The sequence below is a fragment of the Odocoileus virginianus genome, chromosome 7 (genome assembly GCF_023699985.2).
Source record: "Odocoileus virginianus isolate 20LAN1187 ecotype Illinois chromosome 7, Ovbor_1.2, whole genome shotgun sequence".
NCBI classification, from domain to species: Eukaryota; Metazoa; Chordata; class Mammalia; order Artiodactyla; family Cervidae; genus Odocoileus; species Odocoileus virginianus.
The window spans coordinates 27,162,786-27,177,077 of NC_069680.1; the positions used below are offsets into that span (position 1 = coordinate 27,162,786).

At 46.0% G+C, this 14,292-nt stretch overlaps 1 protein-coding gene across 1 annotated transcript in view; it reads right to left on the bottom strand.

The window, feature by feature from the left end:
- Positions 1-14,292, bottom strand: part of DHX32 (DEAH-box helicase 32 (putative)) — a 49,134-nt gene that overhangs the window by 20,362 nt on the left and 14,480 nt on the right. Inside the window, exons 2-3 of the mRNA XM_070470397.1 lie at positions 11,426-11,920; positions 3,594-3,787 (exon numbers count right to left, since the gene is read on the bottom strand). Of these exons, the coding sequence (XP_070326498.1) occupies positions 3,594-3,787; positions 11,426-11,707 (476 nt within the window). The 5' untranslated portion in view covers positions 11,708-11,920. The remainder of the gene's footprint in view (positions 1-3,593; positions 3,788-11,425; positions 11,921-14,292) is intronic.

Consider the following 14,292-nt stretch of genomic DNA (forward strand, 5'->3'; position numbering starts at 1 on the left):
TGTGGGCTGCGCCCTGGCACCTTTTCCCTCTGCTGACCTTGGAAAAATGTCCAGGCTTAATCAAAAAGGGAGAAGTTGTGACTCACCTAAAACTACGAGACTCAGCAAGCTAGACCTGCCCTTTCAGATGGCTGCAAGGAGATCCAACCAGCCCATCCTAAGGGAGATCAGTCCTGGGTGTTCATTGGAAGGACTGATGCTAAAGCTGAAACTCCAATATTTTGGCCACCTCATGAGAAGAGCTGACTCATTTGAAAAGACCCTGATGCTGGGAAAGATTGAAGGCAGGAGGAGAAGGGGACGACAGAGGATGAGATGGCTGGATGGCATCACCGACTCAATGGACATTGTTTTGAGTAAACTCTGGGAGTTGGTGATGGACAGGGAGGCCTGGCGTGCTGTGGTCCATGGGGTCGCAAAGAGTTGGACACAACGAGCGACTGAACTGAACTGAACTGAAGGGAATACTAAGGATCAATCCTAAAACTTACCACACAAACCTCCAGCTTTCTACTTAATCAGAGACCTATTTCTTACCTCATATTAATAAGATCATGTGTACAGTGCCTAAGAAAACGCTGTCCCTGATAACCATGTAAAAAGAGGGATGCATCTTGGAAATGTTATTTATACTTAAATTCTTAAGACTAAATTTCTGAAAGCTAAGAACATAATATAGGAAAGTATAATTAATATATTTTTAAAATTATATTTATTGAATTTGACCTTAAAAATTTGAGAAATTTTTAAAAAAAAATCTGTGTTCTAGAGGGTTCTTATTTGAAATTTATGTATCACTTCCACAAGATATTGTGATATCTATTAATAGTTTAAAGACTATTTTAGGCATATGATATTCAAGTATCCACTGGTTAGAAAAAAGCCAGGAAAAAGCTTAAAGAAGAACTCCATTGTTCTATATAGAATCCAGAAAAATGGCAGTGGCATAAAGATTATATTTACTAAGTGTCTATTATGTGCCCAACAGATTAGATGCTAAGGAGGTACAAAGAAAATGGAAAAGACAATATCAAATACAGAATACTGCCCTCCATAGTCAACAGTCACCCTTAGAGCCTCTTATTTAAACAGCTTTTCAATCTGAACTCACCAATAACTATGGCGAGTTCACATCTTCCAAGCAGTGAGCGTGGCTGGAGTTTACCTCTTCACCCACCCAGATCGCTAACACGTGCGCCGCGCTCCCATGCACCAGGCACGCACGGCAGCTGCCTGAGTTCTCACAACCACCCTGAGCATGTGCATCAGCCACTGCGGCTCAGTGATGAGGGCGCGTGAGCAGGCAGGTGGGGACTAGCGCGAGGCCACAGGTGGGTGGGTGGCAGAGACTCATTTCACAGCCACGCCACCTGCCCTTCGGAGCACAGAGGGCCAGGAAGAAAAGAAAGGACGACTTCCTTCTATCAACACAGGGCTTTTCACTAGCTCTGGCCCCTTTGCTTGCAACTCAAACTCTGTGAGCAACAAATCAGAGTATCCGCTGACTCTGCACTGGCTGAGGAATGTCGGGTGGAAAGTGCACCATCCCAGCAACAAGCGTGCCCGGGAAGCAAACAGAAAAGACGAGAGGAGGACCAGGCATCGGGCAGATGCGGAAGCCGCCAGAACCTGCAGCGGTCACTAGTTACCCTCTGCCTTCTAAGCTGTGCCGGCGGTTCAGCTCCTCCACACCTTCTGAAGGCTATTTTCTACGTTAAGAAAGGAAAGCCACATGCAGAAAGAGCTAAAGAAAACAGTCAACAGAAACTGTACTTCTGCCTTTGGCTGTAAGGACTGAATGCCTATAGAACTACAGTGTTTCCCCCGTGATGCATGAAAGCCAAGTCCCTATCCAGAACAGATGTGTAAAAGGTGAGCTGTGTCTCTGACCTGCGCTGACGACATTACTGGGTTACTCCATAAGTGTTTATCTCTATGACTTTCTAAAAAAAATATATATATATATATATATATACACACACACACATATATATATACACTTGATCTATATTAATAAGATAAAAAACACCAAAAGATTTCATATTAAAAGTGACTACATCCAAGAGTCCTTTTCATAAGGTTTCCAAAGTTGAGATGGCAATAAAGATAAAAATACATCTATTAAATGTAAACTAGTCAGAGCTATCCTTTAATTAAAAGCATAACCACTTGAAAGGCCACTTTAAAATATAAAGGATGAAAAATGAATCTGCTGAGCGTGGGATCCTTCACCCTTTCAGGGGTGCATGTCCTGCCCAACTCAACTCGTCTGTGAGGTCCCCAAAGCAGGGAGGTCTGTCCGTTTACCATTTGCATAATAGACAGTTTATAAACACACACTAACACAATGACTCGGGGACATCACGGCGCTAATGAAAGCAGGTTACATATCTTCGAGAAGTGCAAGCCCAGTGCTCTTGATGGCAAGATTCCCTATGGCTTAACACCGGCCTGAAGACTGATGTCTTCTACTCTTGAAGGTAAACGTTTGTGGGAAAGCAGCTTCCTGCAAACTGAGAGAGTTCTGCAGGCATTCTGGGTGTGAGAAGCACTCTGCCCAGGTCCGCAGCGGCCGGCGGGGGCCAGCGCTAGTCTTCCCTTCACGCCCTCCTCGGGACAGCGCGTCAGACGCTGCGGGTACGGTGAGCAGAGACCAGCCCTGCCCACGCTCCTCGGCCGGCTGCGCAGTGCCGGGGATGCCGCAGCGCCCTTGCGCGGCCAGCAGGGGGCGTTCCCAGCGGCTGTGCCCCCGGCAGGGTGAGAGACGGGCAGACACACTGCTGCCGAGACCACGTCTCGGCCCCGGGGGTCGGGGCGGGCACCGCCCGGGCAGCTGGGGCCCCGGGGACGCCTCATCCTTCCATGAGGGCTGAGATGGGAACCTGCCTGAGAAACGGGCCCAGAGCAGGGGTTTTTCCACTTTTCTTTTTCCTTCTGCTAAACTCTTGGAAACCGCTGTGTAAAGGAAACCTCACAGTGAAGCTAAAAACAGATAAAAGGACTATTTCTCCCCCTCACAACTTGTGGGAGCTACTGACAAGGGTCCCTGAAACCCGGAAGCACCTGAAAAGAAGAGTTTCAAAAACTCTGCCACCATGAAGGCTGATATGACATTTTACGGAGTCCAGCAGAGTTTTCTAATTTACACCAAGGGAAGGTCAAGGAAGTCTTCGTGGAGCGGGTGACCTCTGCACAGGGCCGCTCATGACGAGGAAATTAGCCGGCCTGGAGGAGGCACAGACATCCCGAGCGGACAGAAGAATGTATCAAGGCCCGTGGGCTCGGAGAACCGCGTGCCACCGCGGCTGGCACACAGACAGCTCTCACAGACCCACCGAAGCTGGAGCTCCAGGAGGTCTCCGGGGCCGGCCTGACAAGTCAGAACTCTCCCTTGAGGGCCGTGGGGAGATACGGAACAAGTTTACAGACAGGGGATCTCTGATGGTGTCAGGTTGGTGACAGAGGGATGAGTAACTGTTATACAAGTTACAGGTGCTTAAAGCAGAGAACGCAAAGAACACGCCCTTCTGGGGCTGCAGAAGACGAGCCAGGAGCCGCATCGGGCACAGCACGAGAAAGCCCCCCAGACCAACCTCAGGATGGTTTCACTGGTGCAGCAGTTCTCGAAAGGAATCACGTAGCCGACTTCATGACCGAGGTTAACATCCATCTCGTCGGCCACGCGGAGGGCGAGCTGGACCGCCGTGGGCTTGTGGACCTGCGTGCACACCACGCCCCCGTGCTGGTAGCGGACGGAAAGGCAGTACTCGGCACACCACTGCGGAACCTGCGCGGGACGGACGGGACAGGGTCAGCCCCACGAGCCAGCGCCAACACCCGAGGGCTCGTCTCACACGAGGCTCCTCCCACCGGTGCGTCACCAGCGGGCCGCACGACGTGACATGAGCAACCTGTATTTATGCATCGACTTATTACTAGAACACAAAGTTAGGAATAAACAGCAGTTAGCATGGACTGTGAAAGTTAAGACCCTCAGATGAAAAAAGGAAGATTAAAAAATAAAAGGCAAAGTAAAAAAAAATGTTTTTTAACCTCAGCTCTTATGAAAAGATTAATATATTTAAGATTATTATTTTCTTTCTGGTTAAAAGAAAGCACCATCAAAGATATGGCTTTTGGTACCAACGCTTATGCTTTAAGCAATGTAAATATTAAACATCATTTAGATTTAAAATAGTGGTTCAAAATTACAACATTTACATTTAAATCTAAATGATCATAACAAAATAACCAGATAAGCCTACTTTAACTTTCCCTGGCAATAAAAGCTAAAATACACTGGCATTTATCAACTAAGTATAATGAAAAATGAGCTCAGTGAGATAACCAACCAATCTTTTCAGATTTAAAAAGAGTCAATTACAAGATGGCTGAGTTATTTCTTTTCAAATCCTTGTATTGAAAATGTATAATAGTTTAATTAATTCTATCAAGTTTATCTGGGTAAGAATTATTATAGTAGAAAGTACTAATTCATTTGTATTCTGCAATCTTTTTAAAACTTTTCTTCTATGTATTACAAATTTAGAACAATATACAAATATATGAATCTACATCTCACACACATATATGTGTATGCAGCAATCTTAGGGCACTGTCAGTAAGTTTTACTTTGTTACATATATTTTTAAAATAAATCATTCTGAGTGCTTTTTAATAAATTCAAGGTATTTAAGAGTTTTGACATTTTTAATTATCTTCATATTTGCTATTTACTAGACCCACTGTGAGATTCCTAGATTTTGCTACTCATTATAACTTGAAAAATAAACATGACTTACCAGAAATCAAGTAACTACAAAATGAACACCTGCTGTAACTTCCAGATTCCTGATGACTGGAAGTGTAAATGCAGTTCCTTTATTTTAAGACAGGTGTCAGCCTTGTCAACAGGCTGAAAACTAATCAGCAATCATTTGCTCAATACCGGCTTTGTCTGACTCTTTGTGACTGTATAGTCCGTGGAATTCTCCAGGCCAGAATACTGCAGTGGGTAGCCTATCCCTTCTCCAGGGGATCTTCCCGACCCAGGAATTGAACTGGGGTCTCCTGCATTGCAGGCGGATTCTTTATCAACTGAGCTACGAGGGAAGCCCTTGTTCAACGAAAGACGAGACATTTAACACACTACCCTCAGCAGAGCTGGAATTGAGGCACAGCACAGGACAGGGCAAGGCGCTCAAGTGGACCGAAGTCAGGAGTTCTAGACCTGACCGGCCACTAGCTTCTGATTTGTAACTCATGATTCCGCCAAGCTTCCACTCCCTTTCCTGTAAAACGGGGTGAATGGATGAGAGCCACCCCTCAAAGTCTGAGCTCCTGTGCCGTTTTCTCCACAGGGCTGGCGCTGATTTCCATTTACTCCTAGACACAAATTCTGCAAGGTCAGACTATGACAGGATGCTTCCAATGTCACAAACATCACACAGGCCTGGCAGTGCGACAAACATAAACCATCCGATGGGCCTCACTGTCCTTTAGGCCTTGCCCACAGTAGAGCAAGTTTTTTCACCTATGAGGCAAAGAGTACCATTCAGAAATGGGACAGCTCTTCTAAGCATCAGTGAAAATAACCAGCGGGAAGACCGGACACATGCGTGTTGGGCTTTCTGTAGGGGTTACTCTGCTGACACAGCCAAGCTGAGCACAGTTACAGCTAACTGCAGAGCGCCTCTCCGGGCAGCTCTGACTGCAGACCACGTACCACCCCTGTGGGCCACGGTCACACACGGATGACAGCAGGGATGCGAACACAAACTGAAAGGCTTGTCTCTCAACAAAGAGGAGAGACACCTGAAATCGTCTCTCCTAATTATTACAACTTCCGAGCTTCGGCAGGCCTTCCGAATCACTCTAGGCAAGCAAAGGTGCCCTGTGAAGTTTGGGGACATGGCAGACTCCGAGTCTCGGCTGAAAGAAATGATGGCTTGCCAAGTGCCGGATATGTGAACATTTCATAACCTCAAGGATTTCAGGCACTAGCATTTCAGCTTCACTGGGCACTCTTGCATTCTTGGCACTCATAACAAACAGCACACCATGACGTGCCCTGATTCTGACTCTCCTCCGGGAGTGACGGCTTCTTTACCCCAACCGTCCCTTCCCCTCCTCACGGGTAACGTGTGCGCCTGTTGGAGACGTCGTGATGCTCTCCAGTTTCTCTTTGGAAGACACCCCTCCCCTCCCCTCTGGCATCTAGAACACACTTTGGTTCTTATCGAAAGTTGCGCAACTTTATAACCATCTTGGTAAACAAGGTAGGAAACTGTTGTTTTATAACTGAAAAAATAAAAAAGCCCAACCTACTTACAAATTTACCTGGAAGTTTTGGCAACAGACAACACTCAGGTTTAGGTACGTGGTCTAGAATTTTTCCCTCCTAGAAACCAGGACTTCAAATATTTCCATTCTGAACTCACCTAACGATTTTTGCACATTCTCTCGATCCAGTTATTTTATTTTAATCTTAGGGTGTGGCATGCGGGATCTTTGTCTCCCAACCAGGGATTAAACCCATGCCCCCTGCAGTGGAGGTGCGGAGTCTCAACCACTGGATGGCCAGGGAAGCCCCCTCAACCTAGCTTTAAAGGCCATTTTCTAGACTATGTGATGGGCCTACGTATTAAAGTCCGCCTCGACCGGGCTCCGGGTGCACAATCAGGGTTGGAGTGGATCCAGCTCTTGGCTGTATCTCCTCCCTGCAAGCAAGTCGCTGGGACCCCAGCCAGCCTGCTGCTACAAGAGCAGGTGAGAGGAGTCCTCCGAGGACCCAGAGTCTAATCTAGATCAAGGCTTCACCGTCTTGGCTTCGTAACTGGAGTTCTACAAGTTGCACCAATTCGGAAAATGAAGAAGCCAAGACTCTCCACCCCCTGCCCCAGGCGACAGGCACGGGGCTGGGCTGCTGGGCTCCAGGAAGCTGGGGCCGGGCTTCTAGCTGGGCCGGTCTGGATCCGAACCAGGAGGCCAGCCGCCTGTCACGCTCGTGTGGAGCCTCCTGCCCCTCCGCCCACGAGGAGAGACTGGGCCCCTCCTCTGGTGGACACGTGAGTAAAGGACATGAGACAAAAGGGATCTAGGGGACCCAGCACTGCTACAGTTAAATGCATTCTAGTCCCAAGGCCCCAAGCCCTCCTTTAGAACCTCTGGTCTGCCCCAGGAAGCCAGTTCCTCTTCTGGGCCACCCAGGGTACAGCTGTGCTGAGGTCCCAGTCACTCACTCTCATTTAAGCACCAGAGTCACGGAACCCAACGTCGAAAGGAACCGCGCTATCATTGCTCAGCCGCTAAGTCGTCTCCTAAGTCTCGGTGACCCTGTGGACTGTAGCCCGCCAGATGCCTCTGTCCATGGAATTCTCCAGGCAAGAATACTGCAGTGGGTTGCCATTTCCTCCTCCAGGGGGATATTCCCACCCCAGGGATTAAACCCGTGTCTCCTGCATTGCAGGTACCACCAAGCCACCTGGGAAGCCTGAAAGGAATTTTAAGGACCAGCAATTCACCCCAAGGCATGAATTGCTACTACAACATTCCTGCAAGCTGCCTAAGCTGCCCACAGGAACCAGGAGGTCAGAACACACTCCTGAGAGAGGATCCCCTTCTAGAATAAATGTCACACATCCCTGGATACCACAATCTGTATACACCTTGAGTGAACACAAGCAGACTCTGCCAGCAGAAAACAGGGGTAAGTTACAGGTGTTAAAAGGTGAAGTTGTTAAAAGTGAACACATTCTATAACATCCAGCTTCTTAATTTAGGCTAAATCTCAGGTATGTCTTGCTTATTCAGCTCACTAACCCATCCATGTCATGGGAAATTTCAGGACAAGTAAAATAAGACAGCTCCAAAAATATTTCATTCTCTTTCAGGCTTTTTCATAAACTTGCTCCAAAAAAAGGTAATAGGAAAAGCTCTCTAAACACATGAAAAGCTGTCCTCTTTTCCAGAGGTCAGTCACTAAATAGCCTTCCATCCCACCTGCACCAAAGAGAGATGGAATTTTTAAGATCCAGCAGAACACCCATGGTCCTCTTTGAAAGGCTTGAGGCTAAAGTCAGACTTCTCTTTGAAAGGTTTAAAATGCTGAGGAAAAAGAAAATAGTCTTGGAAGCTCTTTTAAAAAAAATAACCAAGTTGTTTCCATAAGTAAGGAGACAACCAATGCTTTCATTATTTAAATTGGTTTAGAAGAGGCCCCCAGTCTCATCTGAATACTGCTTTGATTTCTCCCACTCTGAAGACACATACTGCCTTCACACTTAACAGAAACAAGAATGATTTATTAAAATGATCAAGAAGTTAAAGATGACAAGAGAAACCACCGCTAGGTATTAACGTATTACAGGGTAACAATTCTTGCCCTTTAAAGGCACACATTCTAAAAGAAAACTCAAGTATAGATAAAATTTTCTTTTAAACGACTGTGTAGGTTAGCAGTTCTGAAACTAAATTTTGAGAATTCTAAAACTGACCAAGCAACTGTGAGTAATGAGAGCTCAGTTTCCCACAGAGGAGGAAGTACAGACATGGAAACGGGGAAGGCTCGGATGAGTGCTGACGGCTGAACTGGAATCAGAAGCATCAGTAGGAACCCATGGTTTTTAAGGAGAGAGAGATAGAAATACAGATAAAACAGAAGTATGGATAGGGAAAGAAATACAGAGAAGTGAAGAGACAGAGAGAAACTGAAAGAGCTAGAGAGAGAGAGAAGGAGAAACAGCCTCGGAGCTAGACAGACAGACGGGTGCACGCACACAACATACGTTAATTCCCTCTCTGCTCACTGAGAGGGCCCGAGAGCAACGGTAAGCCAGCAGCACCCCACTTCTGACACATCTTGGGCTTCCCTTCTGGCTCAGCTGGTAAAGAGTCTGTCTGCAATGCGGGAGACCTGGGTTCGATCCCTGGGTTGGGAAGATCCCCGGAGAAGGGAAAGGCTACCCACTGCAGTATTCTGGCCAGGAGAATTCCCTGGACTGTAGTCCATGGGGTCGCAAAGAGTCGGCCATGACCAAGCAATATTCACTTCACTTCACTCAGTTTTTAAACATGATTCTCCACTAAAAGGAACCACCAGAGCTCTTTGGGGAAAATGGCTTTTCTAAGTCTGGAACAAGGAGCATACTAGATGAGCCTGTAACACCTTCCTGGGCCGGAAGGCAGAGGCGCGCTCAGACAATGATGCCAGAAGGACACAGAAGTCATCCCGAAGGGACACAGGCCACATTAGGAACAGTTTGAGCAACAAGATAAATGTGCTTCATAATGAACTATTACCCACAGAGTAAGAACTCATGAGTCCACACTGACATAAATAAATGAATAAATAAATAATGAAGGAGAAAAAGCTCAGTTTTACAGAAGAATTCCAAAAATTGAATGTAGAAGGAATCTCGGAATTAGAAAAATCACCATTTGGTTACTACCATGTAATAATGTCAAAGGTAAGAATCATGCTAGGATCCTGAGATTGGTAGGTGGAGGCATGCAGAGAAGCAGCCTGTACACGGTCTCCAAGTGTCTCCCCATATATTTTAAATGATTGGGGGAAAATCATAACTTTACAAAAGACATCAGGACAGTCACCACCTCGTCAAGTTCCCAGATTTAACATCACTAGTCACGGGAAAACTCTGCTGTCCCCTGCGGTGAGGTCCTGGGGAGACACACAGCACTTCTGTGTCCTTCCCGCCACCAATGCAGACCTGGAGTCTAACGCAAAGGAAACACCAGACGGATCCAAACTGAGGGAGGTTGTGCAAAACACCTACCACCCTGTCCTTCAAAAAATGTCGTGGTTGCGAAGGACAAGGAAGGGCTGAGAAGCTGCTTCAGATCAAAGGTGATTAAGGAGAAAGGACAAGGAAATGCAGTGTAATTGTGGGCTGGAGTCTGAACTAGAGTTTTGGTTTGTTTGTTTTTTTGTAATTACAAAGGTCCCTAGTGGAAAAACTGATGAAATTTGAATATTACAAGTTAGATTTCAGTAATTATATTGTGGCTAGTCCTGTTTTCAGTAGGTACTGCTGAGGTATTTGGAAGCAAAGGGTATCATATTGTCAACTTACTCTTAAAAGGCTCAGAATAAAAATGTGTGTGTGTGTGGAGAGCGAGAACGATAAAGCAAATCTGGTAAAATGTTAACTTCGGTGGAATCTCAGTCAACTGTATGTGGAAAAATCTTTGTACTATTGTGCAACTTTGTATAAGTCTAAAATTTTTGCAAAATTAAAACTCCAAATCATTTTTTAACTTGCCACTTGTCCACAGAAACCAGGAAAATTACACTCCTTCAGTGTTAATCGTCAGCTTCTTAGGACAAACTGAAGTCATTCATCATAGCAACAACTCATAACAAAGGGAAAATCATAATACACCCTGGATACTGGCAGTTACAAACTAAATTAAAGGGGGAAAAAACACCCGTGATTCATTTCACCTCGCTTCAAGCTCCATCTAGAACAAGGAAGGCTCAGAGGCAGTAAAACCTGGAAACAGCAAAGTGTAAAGAGTTCTCAGAATGCCAAGACAGTCACGTGACATTCATTAGACAAACGATCACATCCCTCTGGGCCAGAGTTTCATCATCTGAAAAATGCAGGGGTTCTATCAGATTATTTCTGCATTCTACTCTGTACATCGTGAAAATCTGTAAATTCATTTCACAGTAAAAATACTTATCGCTTGCTTTACAAAATCTAGATCTCACTCAAACCTCGAGTTCAAATATAACAACAAACTGGTCAATAAGTCGTCACTAACTTTCTACGCTAATCATTGCCTCCTCTTTCTTTCCTCCAGGCAAGAACACTGAAGCGGGTTGCCATTCCCTCCTCCAGGAGATCTTCCCCACCCAGGGATCGAACCTCTGTCTCCTGCATTGGCATGCAGATTGTTTACCACACTGAGCCACCAAGGAAGCCCTCCGTTATTTCTCAGAGCTTGGAAAATAAAGATTTCCTTGTGTTTTTAACTTTCCATAGCTTGACCAACGTCACCAACAAGCACATCCATGCATTCTGAGTATCAGACTGCTAGACATGCAAACATGGCAGTTAATTCCAAAACTTACCGTGGGCCAGTAACATCTTTTAAAATACAATATGCACAACAGAATGCTTTTTTTTAACAACAAAATAAGCTGAATAGATTTTTCTACTAAAGAAAGTTCAGTGGTACAATAAACACGATTAATTTCCACTAAGTATTAACTTTCATTCAGCTGGCTTTCATAAAGGAAATCAGGTTAAGTAACTTGTCTGATGAACCTGGATTGTAAGGTTCCTTTCTGCTTTGTTTTTCAGTTTAGACAGCACCATTCTTACAACAGAACACTATGCTGTGACGCTGTGATTATCTGCACAACATACAAAGCCGGCTGTTGCCTGCAGGGGCTGCTCACCTGAGAGCTCTTGCCACACTTCGCGTCTCCCGAAACGATCACAATTTGACTTTGAAGCAGCTTCTCCATGAAGGAGTATTTTTCCTTCCATATTGGAAGGTCTTCTCTTTCTTTCAGAAGTTTATAGTAACGTGATGAATACGGCAAGCCATCGAAAGGGTTAAGCTCCAAGTCCTCACAGGCCAGAATTCCCTCCTCATCCCCGTCACTGGAGTCCAGGGACTCGGGGAAATAGCGTTTTTCGGAGGAAGAGTTGGGACATTCCAGGGCTGCTGCTTCCATCTTCTCCAAGGGAGCTTAAGCCTCCGGCATCCTCCTGCAACAGCCCTCTGCCAGCAGTGCCGTCTCCTACGCCAACTCAGACGTCCCAGCCTGCGGGGCTGCAGGTCAAGGCTCTCGGCCGCTGAACTCCGGGCTGCATCCGCTCTCCGCCGCGCCGGCTCGCTCCAGCACTCTTCTGCGCGTTCACTGATGGTCGACAAAGCTAGACGCAAACTAAACCAGAAGCAAAGTCAGGTACGCAGACACGCGAGACGCTCAGAAGAAAAAGCAACAGGCATCCCAAAACAAAAGCCTCATTTTTTCTGCTAACGGGTTACTGTCTGGCATTTCTGCTGTCTGTTTAAAAGGCCAGGAATAACACAGGCTCGCTCTTCAGGTCTGGCTGGTTGCATTTCTCTCTGGCCGGTTTGGAGCACAGCCCACCCGGGACCTGGTTCTCTCTGCTGACCCCTGTCCCAGGTCCCCGCATGTTGATTGACAGCAGAATCGGGAGCAACAGGCGGACATTGTGAGCGTGAGGCTCCATCACGTGGTCACTAATCCCACCACAAAGGAGACGCCAGACCCTCTTAAAGGAAAAACTGTTGAGGGCCTGGCGCGTGTTCCCCTACATTGGCTTCAGAAGGTCTACTATTTATTTATTTAGTTTAAAAGAGTATTAAATTTTCTTTTTCATTTTACATTTGCCTGTGCTAATTTACAAAGCCAAGTGAGTGAATTTATTATTTTTTCCCATCTGAGGCTATGCTAGCTTTGCTTAATGAGGTCTTTTATTTGTTTAACTACACCAGAAATCTCAAGCATATTTCTTGAGCAACATGTTAGATTTAAGAGGCAACAAATTACAACACTTAATTTAAATGAAGAAGAGAAAAACTGCCTAAGAAAGGGTAAAATTTACACTAGGAATAGTCTGGATGTGTCAGGGAAGGGATCCTTCGTTTTCCAATCATTAGTGGTTTTTAAAAAATTCAATCAGCATTGCTGGAAATAAGCACCTTTTCACATTAACCAAGGGAAAACTAAAAGCAAAGAAAAACTCAAGTAAAAAAGAACGCAGAATAAAATACATTTCATGGTATCTTGTCACTCAGATCACTCTTTTTATGGCAGCTCATTTATCAGAACTATTGCTCGAGATTGTCAGAGTGAGTAGTCTCAAACGGCTAGCTTCTAACCATAAGTAATAAAAAGAAAACAAAACAAAACGCTTCTCCACTGGTCAAGTCAGGCTCCAAGGAAACAGTCCATCACTTAGGAAACACTCCTGAGTGCCTTTCCAGGGCTTCACTAATAAAGAGGCACTGGTCACACACACAAGGATGCTCGGCGTAGGACGAGGGCTGGGATAGAACTTTTAAAAAGTCACAGGTCACAAGAGGGAGAAACTGATCGCCAGGGCGGGGAAAGAACGTTCTAGCTCTAGGAGGGTAAGAAAGTGAAGTCCCTCGGTCGAGTCCGACTCTTTGTGACCCCGTGGCCTGTAGCCCACCAGGCTCCTCTGTCCATGGAATTTTCCAGGCAAGAATACTGGAGTGGGTTGCCATTTCCTTCTCCAGGAGATCTTCCTGACCCAGGGATCGAACCCTGGTCTCTCACACTGCAGGGAGACGCTTTATCATCTGAGCCGCCAGGGAAGCCCAGTATGAGGGTAGAGTTCTTCAAAATTCATTCTGAAAGCCATTGTTTCAAAATTATAATGGGACTGTCAAGGTGTGATAATACAGATGTAACACGCATTAACTCCACAATTCTGCATGGAGACCAGACCCACAGAAGAGCTCCAAAAGCACGGCAGCCTGAGATCACAGGACAGGCTGACTGCGAAGGCGCCCGAGGACCACAAACTCTACTGCTTAGGAGAAGGTAACGCTTAGGTTTAGGTTCAATTTTCGCTTTGTTCTGATTAGAATCCCTTCCAAGGGATCTCATCATACATGTAAATTAAATTACTGTTACTATGACTGATGATTGCCTTAGGTACTATTTCTGAATTGTTTTATCTTTAAAAAAAAAAAAAAGAGCAGCAGCGCTATTACTATTACCAAATATGTGTCCTTGAAATGTTTCTCTTGCGGTACTCCCTAAAAGTGTAATCATCTTGTAATTACAGTAAAATCTTACTTAGACAGTACTGACCACGTTGAATCCTCGGGGAACAGTCACATTTTCTGAATAGGCACCTTTCTAAGGCTGACCTAGCCTCTTTTTACACAAAGCATGACTACAGATACACATCACCCACTCATCTGTTCTGCTGATTCAGAGATGACCCACGGAGCAGCGGACTCTACTTCCTCTCCCTGTGAATCTGAGCTGGCCCCGTGACTCGCTGTGACCGCCAAGAATGCAGTGAAGTGATGCTGGACTACTTCCGAGGCATTCAACTGCTTGAAAACACTCTCCCTTGGAGCCAGCTGTCATTCTGTGAGGTGGAGAAGCCACTAGGAAGAGACCGAAGCTTGGCGTCTTCTGACAGAAGGCACCGCCTGCCACCCACGTGGGTGAGCGGGGGAAGGCGCCCCACCCCGGCACGGCCTCCGGATGACCATAGGCCCGGCCGACAGGGCGCCCGGGTAAGGAGC